At 41.5% G+C, this 24,879-nt stretch overlaps 1 protein-coding gene across 4 annotated transcripts in view; it reads right to left on the reverse strand.

Annotated features, from left to right (window-relative positions):
- Window positions 1-4,893: 4,893 nt before the first annotated feature.
- pdzrn3b (PDZ domain containing RING finger 3b) overlaps window positions 4,894-24,879 on the reverse strand; it is a 97,079-nt gene continuing 77,093 nt past the window's right edge. For all 4 annotated transcript variants that reach the window (XM_044168676.1, XM_044168696.1, XM_044168686.1 and 1 more), the window contains 7 exons: window positions 12,913-13,166; window positions 11,059-11,146; window positions 8,882-8,980; window positions 8,661-8,723; window positions 8,293-8,394; window positions 7,935-8,051; window positions 4,894-7,294 (listed from right to left, as the gene is read on the reverse strand). In XM_044168676.1, coding sequence (XP_044024611.1) covers window positions 5,774-7,294; window positions 7,935-8,051; window positions 8,293-8,394; window positions 8,661-8,723; window positions 8,882-8,980; window positions 11,059-11,146; window positions 12,913-13,166 — 2,244 coding nt within the window. In that variant the 3' untranslated portion in view covers window positions 4,894-5,773. The remainder of the gene's footprint in view (window positions 7,295-7,934; window positions 8,052-8,292; window positions 8,395-8,660; window positions 8,724-8,881; window positions 8,981-11,058; window positions 11,147-12,912; window positions 13,167-24,879) is intronic.

The following is a 24,879-nucleotide window of genomic DNA, read 5'->3' on the forward strand; positions in this document are numbered from 1 at the left end:
GCTTAGTTTTTGTTGAGTGAAGAAATGAAGTTTCTGGATTCATTTGTAGCCTAACTACTGATGTTATGTGTCATTTTGGTGCCATTTTGAAACAAAAGTCCTCTCTGTTCCTGCCAGGTCTGGTTAAGGGGAAGGTTATGTGACACACATTCTAGCTGACGGGATACTTGCTGCCTTACTGTATTGCCTGTCCTGACCTTTTAGTGAAAGTGCAAAGAAATGACTCAAAGACAGAAGCATCAGCAGCCCACAGCCCCGATTACAGATAATCATGGTGCCACCATACACTTCTTTGACTTTTAAGCCTGACACTTTATTTTTCTTTTCTCTCTTTCTCATTGAGATTCTTAAAAAACACAGATCTTGTTGCTGTTAGTGTTTTATTTCTCATTAGTGTAATTTCATCAAATACTTTGTGTTTAATGCTAAGTAACACATTAGCATGCTAACATGCATCATTGTGCGCATGTTAGCGTGCTGACGCTAGCATTTAGCTCAAAGTACAGCCTCACAGAGCATGGCTGTAGAACATGTTACTGTGTTCTTTTCCAGCCATTGATCAATGTAATGTGTCATTTTACTATTAATTTTATGTACGTGATATATTTACTTACCTTTGCTCATCTATCCCGGCTGTCACATATGATTTCACAGCAAACACGGTTTTCTGGATTGGAATAAGTATGATAAAATGCTGTAAAACACAATGAAGTTGTCACTTCTTAAAAACAATCCCCAGCTGATCAAAATCTTGAAATTTCATTGTTGCCAAGTTTGACATTATTGCAGGCAGCATGAAAGATGAAGTCAGTCAAGATACAGATAAGAGTAATTTACAGTTCTTTACAGAGTTGTGCATAAGTAGGCTAGCACATGGGGTTTGCACTGTCTCAGTCCATAGCTCACTTTGAAAAAGCCATGTTGCTTTCTATACATTTTATTTCTAACACGTAATTTTGTCTTTTGGGGCCTCTGAAAACCATACTGTAATGTTCTATTCTACAGTACATAACAAAGTTTATTTTCATTCCCGCAAACTGTAAAATTGGAAATGTATTGCCTCAAGTTAGAAAGTAATATTTTGCCATATTTTCATTTTACATGCTGAACTAAAGTTTAACATCAGCAATATTTTTTGGGGTGCTTTAGGAGCTTTAAGTTTTATTGTGAATATGACATTTTTGAACAGAACTCTTGAAATATTCAGAAGTCAGAGACTCAAAACCTCTGAGGACATGGCTTCACATCTAAGTACAACCTTTCTGACTGATGTTCAGACATGACGTAGAGTGTGAATATGGGGTTCAGCATTTCTTTCTGTTTATCCAGCAGCTTGTTCTCTTTAATCCAAGAGGTGAGATGTGCTAACACAGTCTCAGCACCTGCTGAACTTGCTGGAGTGATGTGGTGCCTCTGAGGTTTATTGCACCGAGTAAAAAAAAAAAGATTTTTTTTATAGTTATTATAATTTAGGTCATGCTAAATTCAGGCACTACAAGTTGATTTTTACCAAGACGTGCCACAAATGGTTCCCTGAATTGAGTTCCCTTGTCATCTGTCACAATGAATATTGTAAATATGTCAATGTGAGGGATAATGTCTGGGCTTGTCGAGCAGGTACGAGCCCTTCAGTGCTTCTCAGTCTCCAAAGTGAAACAGCATCAGAATCAAAAGCGCTCGCAGCCAGCAGAGGATCCGCCTCCTTATCAGTTAATGAATGAGTACACTGGAATGTCGGCCTGTTCTCCGCGCTGACATTTAAACTGATGAGTCCTGCTCTCCAGCCCAAACACAGGACTGTCAAATGGGTGGGGAGACGAACACTTTCATCCCAAAGATAGTAAAAATACATGGGGGTGGTAAAGCTAACTATGTGATCGACTAATCTCCCAACATTCTGTGGTGGTGGTGGGGGGGGGACATCCCAGAATTGATTGCTAGAGCTTTTTGTTGCCTTGCATGCCATATTGTTATCTCCCATTAAAAGAGTGTGTATAGAGACTTGTACCCAACATAAATCACAAGGCTTGGGTTCGGTCAGGCTTAAGGAGGAGTAATCAATTATACTCTACCAGACATAGAGGAAGAGGCTGAGCTTGCACCGTGGGCTACTCTCATTATCATAATCACCCCCCTTAAGTGATGCAGTGTCAAACAAGGAGACAAGAGATGAATTCATGAACTACCAAATATTAATTAATCAATACAAACTGAAGACAGTACCTTGGCATTCATAAATTAGATTTAGTTTTAAATAATTCACACATTGACAAGTGTTTGTTGTAGCAATATGAGTTGCATGATGGAGGGACATATTGTGGCGAGGGGTAGTGGGAAGTTTTAACGTTAGTCAGTGACCACGACAGTGTGGTCAGTCATAGCTGGACATGACTTATTTTCCTCAGACATTATATCAACAGTTAACCTGATTATAATAAATAAAACCCAATCAAACTTTATAGGGCAATTCCACTGATTTTAAACGTCAAAATCAATTCACTAGTTAAGGGGGAGTACTACACAACCTTCAGATTTTTAATTTGCAGTCTCTAAATTTTTGTAATTGTAATTTGGAGATTGCAAATCCTAAACCATTACAGTCTAGGGACATGGAGTTTGAAAGACGTGGGAGTTTACGGCTTAGGGTCCAATATGCACTCTTCTTTTAGCTCTGTTTTGGTCTCTACCAACTCCTGAGAAAAATATCTGCTTTTTAGCTCCTATTCACCAGCCTGTCGCTAACTGTGTCTGTCATTTGGTGCTGGCCAAGTAGCATATAGAAGGTTTATCAGAGCTGTTTTCTGGCTGAAAACAGCTGCCTGTATATGCTGTTGAAAGCCAGGTTGATGAGAACGGTGAGAAACAAAACAGTAAAGTTGCGGGCTGTAAAACCAAAACAATGAGTTGAAAGATGCTAAAATGCTCCGTAGAGCTGAGGAGTCAGGTGGTAGTTCTATGTGGGTTTGTCACTACGATTGTCATGTTTCGCATTGCACACAGTCAATTGACCCATTGTTAATATAAAAATATTGATTAGTGCAGCTTTAAGCTCAACATTACCTTAATTGAAGCATTACATTGTGATTAGAGTGGGTGAAAAAGGTCAGAATCCTAAGTACTGAATTTGCAAATGCACTTGAATATGAATAAACATACTAAATGCACATTCATTTACCCCTAATTGTTGCCTCATTAAAAAAAAAGATGTGTTTGATGACAAAAGTAGAGTATCAGCAGAGAGTCTGAGCTGCCTTTGTCCTCAGTAATGAGGCACTGAGCTGCTAATGAAGGATCATATGGGACTGAGGGTACAAGGTCCCTCTAACAGATGGTAGGAGTCTTGAGTCAGATAAATAAACCATTAGCCCAGCAAGGAGATATCACCATGTGAGAGAGCCTCATGCCAGCATCACTTACAGCTCGGTTACAACATGAAACAATATAGTGTAATTTTGTCAGATATTCGTTATGAACTGATGGACCACTTTGTTTGGCTGAGGAAGAGCAATCAAAGATGGTGGCCGACAGCCACCACTGCAAAATCCATGTAAGGGAAAAAGAAACAAAAGCTATACATTTTTGTTGTTAGCCTGTTGTTAACAGTCAGATCTGGACAGCAGGGATCTCTGCTGATGGGACTGTTTTATGTTAATGCCAGTCTGACATGCTGTTGCCCTACTTGGGCTCTGACATGAAACACAGACACAGCCAATAGACTTCTTTTTGCCTCAGGACCTGATATCATTACTACAAGTTGGCAAATTTAGAGTCTGATCTGATTCTGTGATACCATTAAGAATGCACATCCTGTATTTAAAAAGTTATTCAATAAGAGAGCAAGGGGGACCTTTATTACCCGGTGTTAAACGCTACAGTAGTAATGTTGAACAAGCACCAGAAGGATACAGATTTAAAGTTAGATTGGAAGTGAATCCAATCCTGCATTAACATTTATTTTCAAACCTAAGAGAACCTTGTAGACATTCTATCACATGGACCACCCTCTGATGGATTATTGGACTCTCCACAGTAAATACTGCTCTATAAAACTGTATGGAATGAAGTTGTGTGGTGTTTTACATTATGAACACTCTTACTGTATTCGTCACTGTGGAGTCGGCCATTCATCCATATCGGTAATTGGAAACAATAGCTGTTGAGGGTAAGATGTGGAGTACAGGTAGCTTTTGTAAGCACACATTAGCAGATAGGTGATTAAATTGTTAAAAGCTGATTTCATTTTAAAAGGCCCTACACATCCATGGTCCGCCCACACAGGGGTTTCTACTTATTTGCCTGATTAGACCTGTGGGACCTGGAGGCAATTCCAGCAAAGCTACAAACACATCTACCTGAGCTTAGGTCTGGGTAGCCAAATTACGTGAAAACATCTGTGTTAAGCATGTCCTTATGTAAAATGATGAATTAATTACACTGCACGGTACAAATAATGTTATTTGTAAATGATTGTGTTATTGTTATTTTTTTTATGAGAAAATACAATCTTGAAACTTTTGACACTTCTACAGTACTGTATTGCACTAAATGTACAGGTTTGTTAATAAATGCATGTTAAAGTCATGGGTATTAATTGAGACAGAGTCAAAGAATAATGATGAGCCTGACAGGGACTTCTGCACCCAAACAGTAGGCTACATTCTTGCAGAAGAAGGTCCAGGCTGCAAACAGCGTTTCTTTTGGATGAAAACATTTCAGACTCCTGCAGAACAAAGTCGAGCACAACAGTGCCTGTTACTAGTTTATATGCAAAACACACTTTGTGACATTATGTACAGGACTCATTTGTAATCTTTTTTTTTCTTTGTGTGGTTATATTTTTGGTGATCCAACAACTCTTACAAATGACAAATTCCAACAACATTTGAAAGCTCATCATATATAAAACAATAATTTATTATTTCTTTCATTTTACAAGACATCAAATTGTGTGGCTAACTAAGGATTTGTAAAGCTGTTACTCTGTTCAATACATGAAACTAAGAATGCTAAAGCACACCTTGTAGTCGCTTTTGCTGACACAGACATTTAAATTTCAATGTGGGAAACATCTTTCTCTAAAGATACGTACATACACAATGATATCACGTTATGATATTCTCTACATTATGTGACAGATGGTACATCGCTGGTGGTGTTAACTTTGGGAAATCAGCACCATTAGAGAGAAATTAAAACTAAAAAAGTGGATTTGTTACAAAAATTTTATTTTTGAATTTACAAAAGTCCTTTTGAAAAGGATTACTTGTTCTACCTTGCAGGAAAATAGCATTGTTTCCATAAAAGCATTAAGTATGCATAACAGTAAAATACTGATAAGAGATATATATAGTACTAACAAAATAATGTAAAATAGTGTAAATGCTGGCTGTTTATCTATGGCACACAGTCTTTACACACTTTCAAAACCCTCCAAAAAAGTCAAATATTGTGTTTTTGTTTCCAAAATTATTCAAAAGAGCAAGCACAAAGGTAGAAAAGGTAATTGAAAGAATTTGAAAAAAGTTTCCAAAATCAACGTCATAGCCATGTCCCATTCGTGTCAAGTCCAACCATCATTCAAAGGACCTTCTCTTCACCGCAGTGGTGGAAAATGTTCATCCAGGAAAGGCTTTCCTTATTTCGTATTTACAAAATGTTGCCACATTGAACGAGGCAGGAATCTCTACCCCGACTGGTAGTGTCCTATGTACAGTCCATCACACTCCAGTCTGTCCTTCTCTAGCTGGCCTGCCACCTGAACGCAGAGCAGGACTTAGACTGTGGTCACAGACAGGAGTGAGTTGTAAACCCTTGTGCCGTCTGGTGACTTGGTACCGTGGGTCAGCAGTTCCTGGATGGTCATCCAGTTGTCAAATATTTTCTTATTCCTCTTTTTCATCATCTTTTTGTGGCTGAGTTCGATGATGTTGGGCTCCTTTTTGTCCTCTGGGCCAGCCAGCTCCTTCAGACAATCGGCTCGGCTCTGCTTCATGAACTCTCGGCGCTGCCTCTGCTCTTTGGCGCGAACTGCGTGCTGCTTCCTCTCCTCCTTGCTCCAGTAGCGGCCCATCTTCAGCTCACTTATGGCGTCGTCATCTGTGGTCATACCGCTGCGCTCCTCGTGAATGCGCAGGGCACGCTCCCTCAGCAGCTTGTCCCGGACAGGCCGCTTGGTAATGTAGCGTGTGCCGTCGCTGCGGATCTTCACCTTCCACTCCATCTTCGGCTCCAGGTCACTGGGGGTGATGGGGTCCCGGCACATGCTGACCAGACTCATCTGGCTCTGGGCGTACTCCACGGCTGATTTCTGCTGGATCAGCTGCATGTAGCTCTGGTAGTGCTGGGCGTGGGCGGGGATGTGGGCATGCTTGTAAGGTGAATGTGGCTGGGAAAAGCTCCGCCCGGACTTACTGGACTCGCCCAGCTTCCTCTCCTTGCTCTCCACCTGCAGGGTTCCGTCTGGATCCTTGGAGGAGCCTCTGCTCCGGCTGGGGCCACAGGCTTCCTGGACTGGGGACAGGAGTGGTTTGAGCATCCTGCCAATAGAGCTGGTGGAGCCGGACGCCCCAGCCGGACCCTGATTCTCTGCTCCTCGACGGAGCGAGTTGTCTGGCGACAGCTCCAACGTGAGAGGGGTGCTGCGGCAGCTCTCACCAGTGTTGTAGGCACTGGAGCTGTCTTTGTCTGATTTCTCTGGCAGCTCTGTGATGTCTGAGAGCTCATGGCGGCGTGCATCGATGCTGGTATTGTAGTTGCGGAAGCCACTGTTGTGGAGCATCCAGGACTCACGGCACTGCTCCCTCAGCAGCTGCATCTTGTGAGCACGGACGATATTCAGGCACTCCAGCTCGATGGTGCGCAGCTCCTCGTTAAGCAGCTCCAGCTCTTTGTCTACACCCTCTTGGTCCTGACCTCCTGCCCCACCACCCTGGTAGTATAGAGCCTGGGCTCCGCTGTTCCTCATCTGGCACTTCAGCTCCAGGAGTTCTCTGAAGCGCTCACACTCATCAGCCGGGATGCCCAGAAAGTCAGTGTCAGCGTAGTCTGCAGAGATGAATGACTCGCTGCTGAAGGGCAGGTCGGCGCTGCCGAGGGTGTCCTGGCTGTAGGTCAGCTTTCTGCAGCTGCCCAGAGTGTTGGAGGCCGTGGTCTGGTCGTCACCGAGGTTCTCCTGCTCCGAGCTCTCGTCGTTTCGCGTACTCTCATCTGTGCGACCGACCCCGCTGTCCTTCTCATGGTGGTTGGACAGCAGTGTGGCTGTGTCTGTGGTGCCTCCGTCCTCCTCATGCTTCTTCTGTAAAGACAGACAACAGAATGACTCAGAAATAGTGCTGCATCCAAGGAGAGCGAAAGGGCACTGACTGTGAGTGGAAATATTGCAGTCAACAAAACTGAACATGTAATTTATAGTGTGTAACTAGACTAGGGTGTATAATTGTTATTTTGTCATTTTTTTATGTGACAAATCATCAGAGCTATTGGATTCCTGCTGATTTTGTGAAAATGTGTAAAATACAGTTATTGACTCTAATCAATCTTGCATTAAAAACGGGAAGGCCATTAACAAAAATCAAACCAAAGCATAAATTAAATTATAATTTAGTCTTTTTGGTCGTTTTGATAATTCCAATACTGTGTAATATTAACAAGCAAATGTTTTACAAATATAATTTATCAATGTTTACTACTATTACTAAAAATGCTAACTACTCATGAAACCTTTTCATTTAAAATGGACCTATAAAGAAGGTCTTGCATAGTTTTTTAACAATGGGCATGTGGCTCCTCAGTTGCTAAAAACAACTGAACAGCTGTTAGCCTCAGCAGAACTGGCTGGGCCAAAAATGGATGGATGAACATATGTGTTAGTGCAGATTGATTGCGCTACTGTGCCCCTTCACGCTGTGCATGCGTGTGTCTGCATGCGTGTGTACCTGCTGCAGCATGCTGGCAGTGAACTGCATGGCCTGATGGTGCTGCTGCTCCAGCATGTCCATGTGGAGGTCATCCAGGAAGTCGTTCCTGTCATCATCCATCCAGCCCTCGTCCAGCTGAGACGCAGTGCGGAGAAGAGACGCCTCATTAGATGCAAATATTCAACTCCAAAGTTTTACTCAAAAAATGGAGCATCTACTACTGAAAGTCCTACTCTTGTTTGTTGGCATGAACACAGAACTCACTTTCAAGGACACCATATTTGGTTCCAAAAGTGACCATATAAGGTTTTAACATGAAATGCCTTGTTGTCATTTACCTTTACTGAGTTCACACCCATAATGACTTCCTAGTTACCTGGATCTCTGGTCTGGCCACCAGCAGAGAGATATTCTGGTTCCCCTCACTGGTCAGCAGCGCTACAGCATCCTCCCGATTCTGGATCTCAACACCATTGATCTTGAGGGACAGAGGGAAAAATTGAAATACCTGACTTTTTTTTTTTAATAAAATGACTGTTTGTACCCCTGTAATTTGTACATTTAACATTACATTTAACTCTAACCACCACTTCTTAAAGTTCTTAACGTAGGTAAAATACTTCTTTTCAATATGGGCGATTCATTTACAAGCGAGCACTTAGGTCATAGAAAAACACACAACATGAATAGTGAAGAAACAAGTAAAACTGCTGAGTTTGCAATGAATGATGAATGAATGATTACCTGAATGATTTTGTCCCCTTCTCTAATTCTGCCATCCTTTGCAGCAATGCTGTTTGGATCAATCTAAAGAAAAGAGAATGAAAGTAAGAGTAAGAGATAAAGGTTACACACTTTCAGGAGATCTGTGGTTTTTAGTCAAGTGAACATCACTGCTGACAGCCCTAGCGATTGCTATTTACTTACTGATGAAGTAGATTTGAGAGCTACCCTGCACCACATACCTCACTAATGTAGATCCCAGCCTCATCCTCATCATCAGTCCTGTAACAGATCGTCAGGCCGAGCTTGTCTTGGATATTGGCTCGGTACAAATCCACTTCCTGGTGAGACACATGCACAAATTAATAATCCATTCATCTGAAATTATTAAGTTTTTCAAGTTTGAGAAGAAAATGGTTGTATATTTGCTCATGTTTTTCTGGACAGACAGAATATATTGACTACGAAATGGTATCATGGCCCAACAGTGATCCATCAATCACTGTAATGAATCTTTCAGCTGGATGCAGGGAAGCCATTGGCTTTCTTAGAGGCCCACTGACAGAATGAGAGATGATACAGTGGACAGCAGACGGGGAAAGTCCCGTTTTTCACTTGTCAACACCTGTAATCTCCCAGATACAGATAAAGATACGAGCAGTGCTGTTCTTCGAGGGCAGAGGATGGGCTCTGTGAGGGTTAACCCCCAAAAACTGTGTCACAGCTGAATACTGAAGACTATGTCAAAGGAATAGTTTGACATTTTGGGAAATACATTTACTCCTTTTTTGCAGAGAAATAGATGAAAAAAATCATTGGTTATCATCATAACCAGCCAGCAGCTGGTTAGTTTAGCTTAGCATAAAGACTGAATAAGTGATTGGCTTAATCAGGTTGCATCATTATAACCTAAGGAATGTTTAAGCTATGAAAAACTATTAAAGATTGTTACAATGTCGCTACATTCTCGCTAGTGGTTACGTTATGACGTAATTAATATGCAAATCAGCGCATGATGCAATCTAGGGACATCTAGCGACTTTTTGAGCAGGCTTTAGCAACTTCCCATTGAAAATATTTGGCAACACTGGTTTTAGGGGGACAAAGCTGAACTTGTAAATGTGGGTGCTACTTTTACGTTTTATTTATATCTGCACACGTGGAGAAATATGTGTTTCAGAGTTAGTAGTACTCATACAGTTTAGCTATCTAATTACGCAAACAAGCTGACATTATTTGGTCGTTTAGTCTAAAGTTAGCATACAGCATTTTGTAATGTGAGGTATCTTGTGTTATTTTTATGAAATGTAACTTAAAAACGTCCCAGTTTACATCATTATTAGGTAAATAGGTAATATATTAGCAAGCTAACATTAGCTTTGTCAGGTACACCTTGCAGTTACTGGGTGTGAAAATGTAGTAACAACTAATCTCTATGTAAGAACTAGTTTGTGTGGTGCAACCTATTTTACTTTAGTGATGCATGAATCTCCACTTAGTAAACACTTGTTGTGTTCTTGTTGTGATGCCTAGGCTAAGTTTTAACTTAGGAACAGTTCCTGGAGTCCTGGCTGGTTTCCTGGCAGCTTTACTTTACAAGACACTAGGCAAGAAAGCAAATAAACCTTACTCTCAAAATGTCAAACTATTCTTTTAACCTGCTGAAAACCAAAATATTTCACAGATTTAGGCAGAAAAACTAAACAAACAAAAAAAAAAAATGATTTCTATGAAGGCGGGACATGGAATGTAACTGTTGTGACGCAAACAGCATCACTGGATTGTTTGTCTTTTCTAAGACAGTGTCATTCTACAAGGACACTGGGGTTAGTCAGTGTTTGTCTGCTGCGCATCTGCCATTAGCTGCCCTGAACTTTACCTTTCTGGTCTCAGCCTCATAGTTCCTCTATGAATATTATTAATATCAAGCAGTAGGTGGCTGGGGTTTAATGGGAGGGGGTGTCAGGGTCGGCAGAGGTCACTGAAGGAGCACAACAGAGGCTTGATCATGGCCTCATCATGGCCTCATCCAGGCATTGTTAGCGCGCATCATCAGATTCATCACTGCAGACCTATTATCTGTGCCATCTAATTATCCACCGGGCCTCATCTCCACTGCGTAGGAGCAGAGGAAGACTTATTATACCTTGTCACTAATAAGTAATGATGTCACCGTTGTGCATCTGCTGGAACAAACCAGCAACTTGATTACTGTCTGGTCTACATCTCAATGTCTGTATGTAGGGAGAGTGCCCCATCAATAACTAATATATCAGGACTTGTGGTCGCTAGCAAGGTCATTGGACTGGAGACACAGAGGCGACCTTGGGTCTGCTTATGTAGCAGTAATGCACTGTTGTTTTAATGTAGATCTTCATTGAAGGGAGAGTGGAAAAGAGGGAAGGGAGTTGATGTTTACCTCATATTCCAGCTCCTCACGCTCTATGTCCTGCTGTATGCCCTCCAGGAAGTCATTGGGGTCAAAGTATGCATGTCCTGGAGGATGCCTGAGAAAAGACAAAGAGTATAAGATAAACTGGAAAAGACTGGAATGCAAATTAAACACTCTAAAAAATTTACTAACACATTTGTCAATCTGGATTTAATTTTGCCCTAGAGTTTGAAAATTAATTGAGAAGTAGAGAAAGAAGTCAACGTAGAAATCACTCTTGAATCAGATATATTGAAGCTACACCCAGAGGCTAATCACAAATTAACATGCTGTGTTATTAATTTGACTCAGAAATCAATTAAAGAAATCACGATTATTCATGAAAGGGCAACTGCTGCTGCCACAGAGTGTAAAATGTAGCCAGACTCTCCGAGCTCCAGGGCCTAACACACACACACACACACACACACACAGAGAAACAATAGATGCAATTTGGGAATATGCAAATCCAAATGAACTGAACCATCATTTTAATGCGGCTGTGTGCCCCGGAGGAGCCGTCATCTCCCATAAATGACAGGGACATTTTCCTTTCAAACTTCCTGTGTGATCACAGCAGTGTGGTCTGGAGAAGAAGATAAGGTGTCGCTCTCTTAATTAACTATTAAGGTGAAAGGTCTGATTCTGTCTGAGAGTGAAGTGACCTTTTTAACACTGCTGAGTTCTGACACTGAAGAATTCTTGTATCGTCTCATTTAAAGTGGACTTTCTGGAAATATGCTTAATAATTCTTTTGTTACCACAGCCATACTGCAACTAAACAGTGGTTTTTAAAGTAAATTTCATGTCGATCAGTCTCTATTAGACTTCTCTTTACCTGGATGGTATATAAAACTTTGTGGTAAAAATATTTTTTTACCAAATATCAACACACTCGGCTGTGTCCTGGCACCGGAGGACCAAATATGGCCCAGATTAGACTTGATTTTGTGGGTGTAGATTGGATTGATTTAGGCTCAAAATCTAAACCACCTGGTCCAGCTGTGGGTCAGAGACAACTGCGAAATTGAGCCTAAGACCGAAAACATGCAAGGGCGTATTACTTCAGGTACTGATAAGACGAATCCATGATCCAGTTCTGGTTTGAGTAATAGATCCATCAGTTAGAAGGCTTATGAAACATCAAAACACTGCCTGCAGTTACAATGGGTTACAATAGTCTGAGACAGGATTTTACAACTCCAAACACGCGAGGTAAACAGTAGAAAAACAGCATTGATGGTACAAAGTAATATACCTTGTGGCCTTGTGGGATGACACTGACAAGAGTGCAGCAACCCAGGTGTGCCAGATTTAGGCCATAGCTGAGCCAATACATTTTGGCTACCTGGGCAATCATGAATTTCTATAGTGATGGAAGAGACTATTTCCATGTTCTTTATGTAGTTTCACATACTTTTAATCATTTTTCAGGTTGTTTAAACAGTGGTTATGTGCATGTACTCAACATGGCTCATGAGCTATAGATACAGATATAGGACACAGCTGCAGATAAAGGACTTTAAAATGGAGGAGGGCCTGCTTTGGCAGGAGTAGTGTCCCTTCTGCCATGGCAGCCCTAAATAAAATTCCCTGTTGACCTGTGTATAATGTGCATGTGTACATGGGTATGTAAGCATATGTGGGGATATATGTAGGGGCATGAATGTACATAACTGACCACATGTTTATTGTATGTATTGTGTGTATCAGTATGTTTTTCATGTGAGACAAAAACATGTGCAGGCTGTGGAAACAAATTCCCCCTGGGACAATAAAGACTATCTATAGCGTATAGATGCTAGTGGTATCTAGTGCTTCATGAACTGAGTTGGTACTTACTCCTCTGGAAGCAGATACTCCTCCAGCTCCGTCATGGGGGGTAAAGAAGGAGGCAGCTTTGTAAGGGCCATGATGTGCTGGAGGGTGATGTCGGTCTGGGTGCTGATGTCTGAGACCTGGGAGTCAGAAGCCGGGCTGACCAGTTTGGGATGCGGGGCTCGGCGCAGAACCTGGACCATGATGGGCTCCTTGGCGGTGCGGAAGGCCTCCACCGCCTGGTCGTGGGTGGCCTTGGAGAGGTCCTTGCCATTGACCTGGAGGAAGAAGCAGAGAGCAATTAATCCGCAAACGTTGTTAAGAATTCTGTATGGTTTGTTGATGGAGAAGAGACAGGAAGGAATTCATAAGGATGCAAAAGATGCAAGCTTTTTTTTTCCCCATTTGGTGTTATGATCTCTTCAACTGAAGATGATATTCATTATTCCAAATGAATGTAATCATTATCTCTGATGATTAAAGCCTCGCACAGCACTGTGCCCACACAAACTCAGCAGCAATATTCTGTTTGAGAAATGACTCATTACTGTCTCAGCTTGTTTTACAGGGTCACAGTCAGACCAAGTAGAATAAGACCTTAATTAGGAAGAGTCTCTCTTTAATTAATCAAGGTCATTAGCTGAGGCTGCATGGATGAGCCCTCATTTAGCTAAGTAATTTCTCAGCAGAGGATAAATTTGACCTCCTGTCAGAGACAGTGGAGTGGGTGCTGCGCGTTAACCTGAGAAGATTAATTTGAGCAAAAGGCTGCGGTGTGTCGCAGAGAAGAGGCTCATTAAGTGTGTTTGAGCCACTTAAGACATCTGTGTGCTGATGAAAGACGAGCGCAGACCCTCTAAAGTCCCTGCTCTCAATAAAATGTGTCACCAGATCCAATGAGACTTAAAATTAAATAAAGACGATTTCAGTCTGCACACAGATCCATGCTGTCCATCAGGCCGAGCACACAAAATGCCATCATGTCCTTGTAAGTTCACCTCAGCATCTACTGTGGGAACAAAAAGAGGAGATGTAAAACCCAAGACAAGCAGTAGCTTAGTGATCTTTGGAGTTGAAGTCCCCTGCAGCCACACTGGCCTTCTGCTTTATCAGGGTTTACACAGAGCTGCTATGCGCTTTCAGTCACCACATCATACAGAATGTGTTGGTTTGTGATTCCTGGATGTGTTGAAAGCTTTGATAGAATCTCAGCCTTGGGCTCTTCTCATTTCACAGACTCAACGCTCCCGCCGCCTTCCTCTCCAATGCAGACACACAAGTTTTCTTAGAATGAAGATACTTTCTAGCAGGAGTATGTGAGTGTTGCAGGTCATTAGGCGTGTCATAAGGCTTTAGCATCCCTTCTCTCTCACTCCTGATATCCAACATACATGCAAGTCAAACGCGAGTTTGCAGATTCATTTTCAGATAAACATGTGGCTGGTTGGTGCGCCTGCCTCCGGCTATGGCTGTCTCATTCGAATTCATGGCATAGGTTGCAGATTCAGCTGTGGTGCTGCACATAAGGAGTAGCAGCAATATTAAATCGCCTCCAGGAAATAAATGCTGTGTATATACAAAACCTGACTTTGATCCAGACAATGTAATAGCTGAGTACATATTTCTATAAAGGAGTACATACAGAAACCAAACGCACTGGGCTTGTGAGTGTGTGCTTAGAGGAAGGCTGAAGAAGGCAGGAAAAGGAGTGAACTTAATGCAGAAGTTAGAAGAGGCTATGTGCCCACTAATAACCAGAGCAGATTAATGCTAATCCTGGGCATGCAGGATAATTGGATCGTCTCAGCGGACTTAAACTTCTACTTCTTCTACATAAAAAATTAATAGCTCATCTATTTGCAGTTTGCTCTGAATAATTCGACATTGAGAAAAGCGAGTTATCATATCACAGAATACTAATGTAAGAAATCCTACTGAAAAAAACCCAACAACCTTGAGATTTAAGACCACGGCCGTCTCATACAAAGAAAAATGGAAAACTGGCCTTGACTGTGAGCTGAAACACAATCAAAACAAGTAATATCACAATATGTCTATATCTAAAATTCCTATTGGTTGTTGTTGCTGGTATCAGTAATAAGCCTTCCTAAAAATCACACAGGACTTTACTCAACCATCTTTGTTTCCCACACTGAGCCATGATGTTGTACATCAGCTGAGCAATACAAGCGCCTTTGTGCTTTCTTCTCTCTGCGTGCAAGCTCCAATAGTTAAACCTGGTTGCCAGGAATCCCGGGGCTACTTGAAGGCAGTGAACCAGAGACAAAGCCTTTAGCCCCCGTCTTGTTGAGCCCGGAGCATTCTGCCTCAGTGCTCTCAATGGGGGGAGTCTCCTCCCAGCGGTGGAGGGGGTCCCACGACCTCCATTCACCACGCTCACCTCTGACACAGAGCGGCCCTTTGCAACACACTGGGAAAAAACACACAACACTCCCCTCACACAATACACAATGCTTCACCACCGCTGGGCTCTCCAACTATGCCATGTTAACCCTGTGCCGTAACACAGCCGCAGTTCAGCTGGTTGTGAAGCACAGAAAACTCAATTTACATCAAGCTAATGTAGTAATGAGCCAAAGAAACCTGACTTTAACAGCCAAATACCTCCTTAACTGTAATCCAAGGCTAGATTTGCCTTCACAAATACCAAACACACGAGCTGTTCTTGACACAATGCAGCGATGACTGACACACAGACTCTGTCAATCTCCGGTGCGTCCTCAGAGAGGGGTCTCTGTTAAATCCATTTTAATGACAAGAGGCCAGCAAGGCCCTACTTAAAGGAATACTAATTAGGTCTATATCACACATCTGCCGTGTCTGTGTGAGGAATTTACGCAGCTGTGACTTTGTTATTCACAGCCTATTTTCTTTAATTAAAATATCATATTTGACCTCTAAAGCAACAGTGGAATAGAGGACCTGTATCCCTGCACAGGATTTGGTTATGGTTGTTTCAGAGCAATTCATTATTTTGGTTTTCCTCAACGCCTCATATGAGAGCTATGCCAGTCTTCAGCCTTCTGGGTAATAATTAGGGGCAGCAGGGGTGAGCAGTGCCGTCAGCTCTGGCGCGGTGTCTTCCATGAAACTCAAATCGAGCTGGATGATGATGTGGGAATCTATGTGTGCGTGAGTGTTTGTGTGTGTCTATTCAGTGATTGCTAACCTGCTGCCAAAGATGTTTATCTGCCAGGCAGCGAGCTCAATCTCTTACATTATTATCCTTGTATTAGAGTAGATGGGGTGAGGCTGCCTCAGGTTTTCATTTATTATTATTATTATTTTTTTTTTGGGGCAGTCTCATTGAAATTGAGCTTTCTTATTCATGAGAACCCTGATAACAAAAAAGTAACAAACATAATAATCAGTATAAGTTAATATAAAATTGAACTGACAATTCACCAAGCACTGGCCCCCTTATTTACTGTTGCTATGCTATGTCAAGCTTTCTGTTCTTACACGCCACATATGTAGTTTACAGTGACAAGAGTGGCAACTGTCCCTGATTTTATCATCAATCTTAAAATGCCTAAGATTTGCTCAAATCGATCGAAATGAGAAACCACGAGGAGCTTTTATCAAGTACCAAAAGTATGTTCATAAGGGGGAAAAATGCAAGAAAATGGCAGAAAAACGCCAGAAACAATGGCTTGCAAACTTTTGTTTGTGATTTGGAGGAGCGGAGTCAAATAATGCTCATGTGTGCAGTGACCACTTTGTCAAAGGTAATGTAACTCATGTGGCTTTATGTAACTTTATGTAACGTTAGCTAATTGTTTCCTTACTTTGTAATGTTTAAGCGTCTAAAGAAGCACAGTACAAACTTTCCTCCATCTCGTCCATTCTGCTTTTTTACTTCCTGCCCTCTATGTGAATATGACACTTCATCGGAATCACATAACTGCAAGCAACGTATTGGTGAATGAGAGGCAAAATTGTAAAGTACTTTGTCCGTTAAGATGGAAAAGTGCTATATAAATGCAGCCCGTTTACAATTTCCATGCACATTTGTGTTTCTCCCACTGGCCCCGCCCACGCGTTCCGCCCACTGCCCATAGACTTTACATTGTGATGACGTCACAGCCATAAAAGCTGTTCGAGCCTCTGGCAAAGTTTTACAAATATAAAACCTCCACAGTTTAAAAATTCACAAGGGTTATGCAAACAGACAATCATAATAATTATATCACTCAACAAAAAACAAGGACCTAAATAATAAAAACTATTTGCATACAAATATGTGACATTCTGCTATAACTCAAGCCAGTGTTCTAAACATTATCATACAGAAACGCCTTTACAGGATATTAAGTCATTTCGCTGACTGTGTTGTTTAACATTAGTCTTTGATACGGCCATTCAATCACCACGTAATCCTTTAATAAAGAGGAGAAGAACGCCATTAAAGAGCCAGTGTTTCTGGTCCTTGGGGAGAAGCAGTGAGGTGAACAGAGTGGAAACTCGGTGCCTTTCAGAGCCGGGCAGAAGAAACACTGGGAACTTCTCTCTATATACAGGCATTTTAAAGAGCCTTGAGAGCCAGGGCGCTCGCCTCCTCTTTCTGGTCGGATACACTTAGACGAATTCTTCAAAGTCTGCATTTCCGAACAGAGAGGAGCTCTGACGTGATAGAGAGCATGAAGACTTGAAGGCTTATTTCCAGGGGGCCGATATAACTTTTAAATGTGGCAGTCTGAATGTGGGTCATTCTACTTGAAAAACACAGTTAATCCCTCTTTTATTTCACTTCTAACCATTTTCCTAAGAAATAAAAGAAAATTCAAGGACCAGCCAATGATTTCTCAATGTGTGTGTGGATGCGCACACTTCTAGGTGCGTCTTGAAATCTGCACATATTGTTCTTTTAACTGACTGGACAGAAAACTCTGCATGGTGTGAAGCTTGAAAACACAGCAGTCTTTATTTACCGCAGGGTGCGAGTTTACTGAGGATTATAGAACAAACAGCTAAAAACGCAATGCTGACTGAAAGACACACCACTGTTTACTTTCACCTAATCTGATTTAAGCATGGGACATTGTGTTATCCACAGTTGATCAATTAAGAACCCAGATCACTTCCAGTATGCTTTCTGCTTCCTCGCTCTGGAATACCTTTTCTTTGACTTTTAAGCCCTTTAACAATCACCTGTTTCATCCACTCTGTTTTTGAATGAGCTCTGAAAAATATAATGTAAAATGTTCTGTGATTTTCTCTCTTAGGGATTTATTAGTAAAACTCCTCAGCCCATCAGCAGTAACCTCTTATCATTCATACAAAACCGGTAACTCAGACTCAATATGCAAAAACCTTGAATGGAAATGCAACATGAGAGGACAGCTGCACATCAGGTTAGTAAGATACATTACATACAGCAATGATGACAAACCAGATAACATCCACCAATAAACACGATTAATAATGAGCTAAAATCTTGTGGCCCCATTTCAGAATCAGAAATACTTTATTAATCCCCGAGGGGAAACTCTTTTGTTACAGCAGCTCACTATCACGTCAGTGCACACAGGAATAGAAGTACTAAGCAAAGTAGAGTCTGAAATAAAAAAAATGCTATGTGTAGCATTTTAACACCAGTAGCAACATTTATCTGAGTCATCAGCATAATTTACCATAAATAAACATTCAGTTGCTGAAAACATTGTTAGCCTCCTCTAAAGGCTACCAAGCTCTCACACAAACTGATAACTTGTATCAACTTAAGGCTGCCTGAAAGTGACCAGAGGGCAGCTACAGTACATCATTGCCTGCCCCTCAGTACAGATATGAGAACAGGGGTATAGTAGTAGTAAAATGAAGGGTGGAGCTCATGGGGAAGGTAGTATCAGCAAACGGGCTGAAATCCCAGGGTTGTGTCATGCTTCATTAGAACTGTTATCTCACTCCACTACCCCAGACTTCCCCTGTCTGTCCAGCCTCAGCAGCTCCACACACACACACACACACACACACACACACACACACACACACATACCCACACAATAAACATGCACACCTCTTCCCTGCGAGGGCTGACAACACATTGAGCTCTATGCCAGGGCAAAGTCTATTTGTTCAAGTCAGCAAAGTCAAGTTTGCTCCAACAACGATCAAACAGAGCCGCACAGAGATATACTCCACTGAAAGAAGGGGAAGAGAGGAAGTGGACATCACACACACACACACACACACACAAAATATAAGCAATAATAAGTCTCCTGGATGTCTAATCTCCACAGAAGGATCACAGCAACTTGGCATCCACAGTTGAGTCTAAATCACACTGTTACTGGTACATGATGCCAGACTCTTTTATCAGAAGAGGAGCTCCTGGTCCACACACTGCTGGGAGAGGCTCCCTTGATAACAGCGTGATAATGAGAAATAATCATCCTTAATCATTCAAATGTGCCCAACAAGTTGGAACAACTGCTAATAGGCCACATTGGCCACTCATGCTTTATTCATTAAGGGGTGTATACACACACACACAAATAAATCAGCATGTGCACTAATTTTATAATCAGCAAACTCTTAATCATGTACCTACTGGGACAATCAGCTTAACGTGCTGCTGCTCTTTTTAAAACAATAGCTAATTGATGCAAATTAAGAGCACTGTATTATAGGAAACAAACCTCTTATTTGAGAAAAAAAATCTGACAAAGACTATTCAAGTCGAGGCCACCCCTGATCCTTTTGATGCATCTGCACAAAGTTGAAATCCTCCCATCCCAAGCCTCCTTGTAAATGCATCAGACTGACTCATCTGTACAGCACACCACAAACTAACATCCGTGACTCCAACATGGATTTAGAATTGTGCTGACTTTCTATTTTAGCGATTGAGCTTACAATGTACTTAGCAAATGTAATAATCTCTGTCACTAACCTCAAAGTGGTGTTTTTTACTTTTGGTGGGGGGCCTGAGGATCTTGTCATTCAAGTGTTAATAAAAGAGCTACAATTTGCTATATAAGACCAATGGGACTTGATAATTATGAATGACATCTATGAGTATAGTGACACTGAGCCATTTGGTATCATGTGTCCATGACATCTACATATATAATGAGTGACATCTATATGTGGTAGCGGTGGGTCACGGTATATGTAACTTTATATTGTGATATTGATATACAGTATATTGTGATATAGTATTAATTTCATGAACGTCTACTACAAAACCTGATGTGAATGTCTGTTTTTGGCTAATCTGGTTAAATACCCCAAAAATTCAAGGTATTTCAGCACACTGATTCAAAAATCCTGTGAATCCAGAAACAACCAGACATTTTAAAAAGGCATAGATATTGTATGTCGATATAAAACAGTCTGGCAAAATCTTAGCCTGATTCCAGACCTCTAAAATCACTGCCCACACCTGCCACAACCCTCCAACAAGAAATTGGCAAACAAAAACACAATGTCAGGCTGAACGATGAATGAATGAAGTGAAAATAAATGGCAAAGCAGTCTAATTAATAGGCTTGCAAATTCTCTGATGGTAAACAAATTCATATCATCTCACAGTATACATAAAATAAATAAATCTTTTTCTAAGGATTGTATGGCTCCCCTATATGCTGAGAAAATGTTACTCTTGACTAATACAATTTATCTCTCCTGAAAAGTTAACAGTCTTATATGCTACATCAATGTTACATTTCAATATGCTCTCAAATCTCATAGTTTGGTTTGCGCAGTCACTGCAGGTTTTCTCACTTTTGTCCTGCTGTATTGTCTGGATGTTGTATCTCTGTTGTGGGTGCGATCCCTCTTTGTCATTTGCTTTGGACTGACAGTAAGTACACAGGCTCCTGTGAGTGCTCCCCTGTGGCAGCCAGCCACCTGCTCCAGTGTTTAACAGATGTGACGGCGTACCAGGGCTGATCTTAGCCGTTATTAAAAACACACAGTGTCAGGCTCCAGTGGTCGCACTCGGAGCTGGTGATCCCTGCTTTGTCTCTGTACGCCGTCTTTGTCAAGCCTCATTACAGGAACAGTTGCTGGGGCCAAACGGGCCGAGCTGCATCTTTGCTAGTTCCCCTTTTCTGGTGACTGCTTTGATGACTGGGATCTCTGACAGTGGGACAGGGGGGCAGAGGTTTGAGGGGATGAGGGGCTGTGTTGTACAAATATTTCCATCTCATTTTTCTGTCTGTCTGGTCCAGAATATGTCATACTGAGACCATCTGGCGCTATGACAACTTGGCTTCTTGAGCTGAGCATGACATCCTTGCATCTATATGGCTAATTAGGCAGTGGCATTTGGAAAGCTTCAGATAGGAAATGTTCCAGCAGGCTCATTTGTAAAAGTCTATTGCTCAGCAGTTCAATCGTTTTTGGTTTAAGATGCTGTTCCTATGCAGGGAACAGAGAGAGAAAAATCGACAGAGACCTAAGAAAGCAAAGGACTTAGCAGACAAACAATAGTCCAGATCTGTTCAGCATGGATCAGAGTCTCAATAGCCAGCTTGTGCTGAGGCTCTAATTAAGCTCTGGTTCTTGTAAGAGCCGCAGCACGGTGCCACGGCCATTACAGAGTGCTTCTGGAGAGATTTAGAGCCCTAGGACTGTCAAACAGAGTTTCCAAGGCCTCTACCTTGAAGTCCCTGACAAAAGCAGCTGAGCTTACATCTCCACATGGTGCTTACCTTTAGCTTTGAAGAAAGGACTGAGGGGTTCACTGCTGTCAGAAGGGTCAAGTTTAAAAGGGAGCACTGATCTTGCCGCAGCTTAGGCCTTTAATGATCATAACGAAAAGGGAAAACACTTATCTAAAATGCCATGTTGGCTGCGTTTAATAGACCTTAACAAGGCCTTAATGTTTGATCACCAGGATGGCTTTATTGACACTCAGTGCAATTCCTTCAAGAATTGTAAGCAGATACCAAAGCCCTTAATTCATTCTCTCCAAACAGACTGCTAAAGCTACCAAGTCAAGCAAGTATTTCTAATCCTGCCAGGATTGATAAAATGCCTTCAGGTAAAAAAATTATATACAGTCTGTTGACTTTCATAAAACAGCGTAAAAGCATATATTTCATGCTTCCAACATGAGAGTTGGAGCTAAGGTGTTTAATGAACTGGAAAGATTTCAAGTGTTCATGGATTATTAAGTCCTCAGAGAGATGACGGGGAGAGCAGAGTGGGCGCTGTGCCAGGCTCGCTGATCAAGAGGATCTGCCTGTATTATCAGTAAGGAGAAATAAGACCTCCCTGAATCCCACCAGAGGTACAAGCTAGGGATGTGCTCACACAGATTTCATTCACCACCATCGACTGCACCATTGAAAGGCACAGCACCTCAAAAATGCTTAATACAGTTAATGCAAAGAAAAAGTTTATGTGTGAATCCTGTGGCCATGACCAGAGAAAGCCTGGCATGAAAAATATTTCAAAAACCAGCGCTGACAGTAAATGAGCACTCAGTCAGCATCACTGCCTGATGACAGAGCCGTTTCAAGTCGTCAGAGCAAGACTCAAGTCAAGTTGCAAGTCCTTGAGGGTAAGTCTAAGTCAAGTCTCAAGCCTTAGCAAATGTAACATGCAAGCCTTTTACTGTGGCTGACCATGACCATTATTACAACATCACAGCACTGGGTTGAGTTGACTTTGAAGTGTTTTGCATACATAGCTGAGATCAAGCGCTTCAATGCAGTTCGTAAAAACCTACAGAAAATATACAACTGCAAAAGCTTTACAATAACCTGCAGCACTCAAATATACATGATGAATGCAGGCATGACCCGTCAGGCAAAATGAGCCTGCACTCTGCCATCATTAACCAGTGCTAGTAGTTATAGGTTATGAATGCACCTTCTAGTATGACATATGTAATGATTAAACATACAAAGTGTGTCAGAGGGCTGGACTAGTTGTGTCTGCTTTGAAATATGTGCTGTCTTAGATTGACCATTGTGGTATAATTAGCCAAAGGCCATGAAAAACTCACCATTTCTCATAATTCTGGGTAAATAGACAAACGTTTAAGCTCCTAGTTGTATTATTGTTGTAATTTTGTCACTTTTTGGGTTAAAGGGAAATCATTTCTTATGCAAGATGTGGCCTCGAAACTTGAGCCGGTCAAAAGATTTTGCTTTAAAGTCCAAGTCCAAGTCAAGTCACAAGTCCTCGATTGATTGACTATTTTGATAATTAATTCATTGTTTTTTCAAGCAAAAATGCCAAATGGCTCTGCTTCCAGCTTCTCATTTGTGAGGATTTGCTGCTTTTCTCTGTTTTATGTGAATATAAACTTAATATCTTTGGGTTTTGGACTATTGGTAAGACAAAACAGGACATTTGAAGACGTCACCTTCAGCTTTGGAAAACTGTGATGGACATTTTTCACTATTTTCCAACATTTCATAGACTAAACGATTAATCAATTAAGCAAGAAAATAATTGGCAGATTAATTGATAATGAAAATAATCTACCACCTTTGAAAAACAACCGGGCAAATATGAAAAAGTCTTGGCTGGGACTCTTTTTTTTTTTCCATATGACAAATTCCTTCTATGACTCTTCCAAGAGCATCACTATTATTAACCTTTTTTAGAATAGAATATACATTCATCTGTGTTATCTCTGCTGTCATATGGGCCAGCTGACTGGCTTGTCTGAGGGAAGCAAAGTGACAAATGACTTGTCATGTTAAACCCAGCACACAGAGTTTCTCTATAGAGCCTCAGTGGCAGACGGAGTAACTGACAAAAGTAAAGACTGCTGTGAGACAAACAGAAGTAAGTGAACAGCCTGCCAGTCCAGGATAATTGACAGGCAAGATGACACTGTGACCGAAGAGGAAGCAGAACAAAAGAAGTGACAGCCCTCTTTCATACACCATGTTTTTGCTGTTATTAGTGGTGGGTTGGGGGTGGAGGAGTGGAGGGCTTTCTGACCCCAATATTAGCACCCATAATCCATTTATTATGCCACTGCATAACATCCATCTTTTCTTTGATACAAGCCAAAACCTTAGTCTTTTTTTTCACGAACAGACCTGATCAAAGGCAAACTATTTGCAGGCACAATGTCAGGCACAATGCCGTGTTATCTTCCCCTGATGGGAGGGAGCTGTTTTTTAGGGGAGAATAATGAGCGATGAGCGAGATCCACAGAGAGCTTGATCATTACGTTCATTTAAAGCAGCCACTAGCCACCCGGCACCCTGTGCAGTAAATGGAGATGTAATTTGGTGTGATAGGAGGATAACACTTGGCCAGGGTCCATTATAGATGAAAAGAAGGAGAACCCCCACCCCCCCACCCCACCCCCAAAAACCCTGATTTGAGCGTGTTACAGAAACCAGTCCTCAAAGAGATGCAATACAGTCTATCAGAGTCATACACTGTCTGCTGTCAGACGGGCCGGTGTTTTCACTCATTAGACCGGACTGGCACTAGAATCCAAACACTCTCAGATGAATAAACCAGCACTCTGAGTGCGTTGTCTCAATTGAAGTTGACACAGCAGCAAAGCCTGCAAAGAACAGAGAATGGCAACATGCTGTAGGTTTTGTTCTGGGGAAATACATGCCAGTCACAGAGCAAAGGATATACCCACATTTTCTCCACTGAAGGAATATGTAGTAATTCAGTCACCTAAGTTTCATTCTGACTTCAATATGAAACCACAATCAAATGATTTTGAAAACAGAGCCAGAGAAGGTGGGTTCATACTGAGGGCAGAGAAGATTCAGACAGAAATGTAGAAGATGGTTCATTGCTTTGAAATTCTTAACAACTTCTGGGGAAATTGGCTAAAGCAAAAATTACATTTGATCATTTTCAACACGAGTCCATCATCAAAATACTTAAAAATCAATCAGGGTTTACTTATCTTTTCCAAATATATCCAACATGCAAATTCAAATATCCTAAACCAAGAATGTATTTTGAATTTCAGGATTGGGGCAACTGTTTATTATTCACAGTCTCCCTAAAGTCCATGTTGGTGTGCTG

Source organism: Siniperca chuatsi, linkage group LG2 (assembly GCF_020085105.1).
Source record: "Siniperca chuatsi isolate FFG_IHB_CAS linkage group LG2, ASM2008510v1, whole genome shotgun sequence".
Lineage (NCBI taxonomy): Eukaryota > Metazoa > Chordata > Actinopteri > Centrarchiformes > Sinipercidae > Siniperca > Siniperca chuatsi.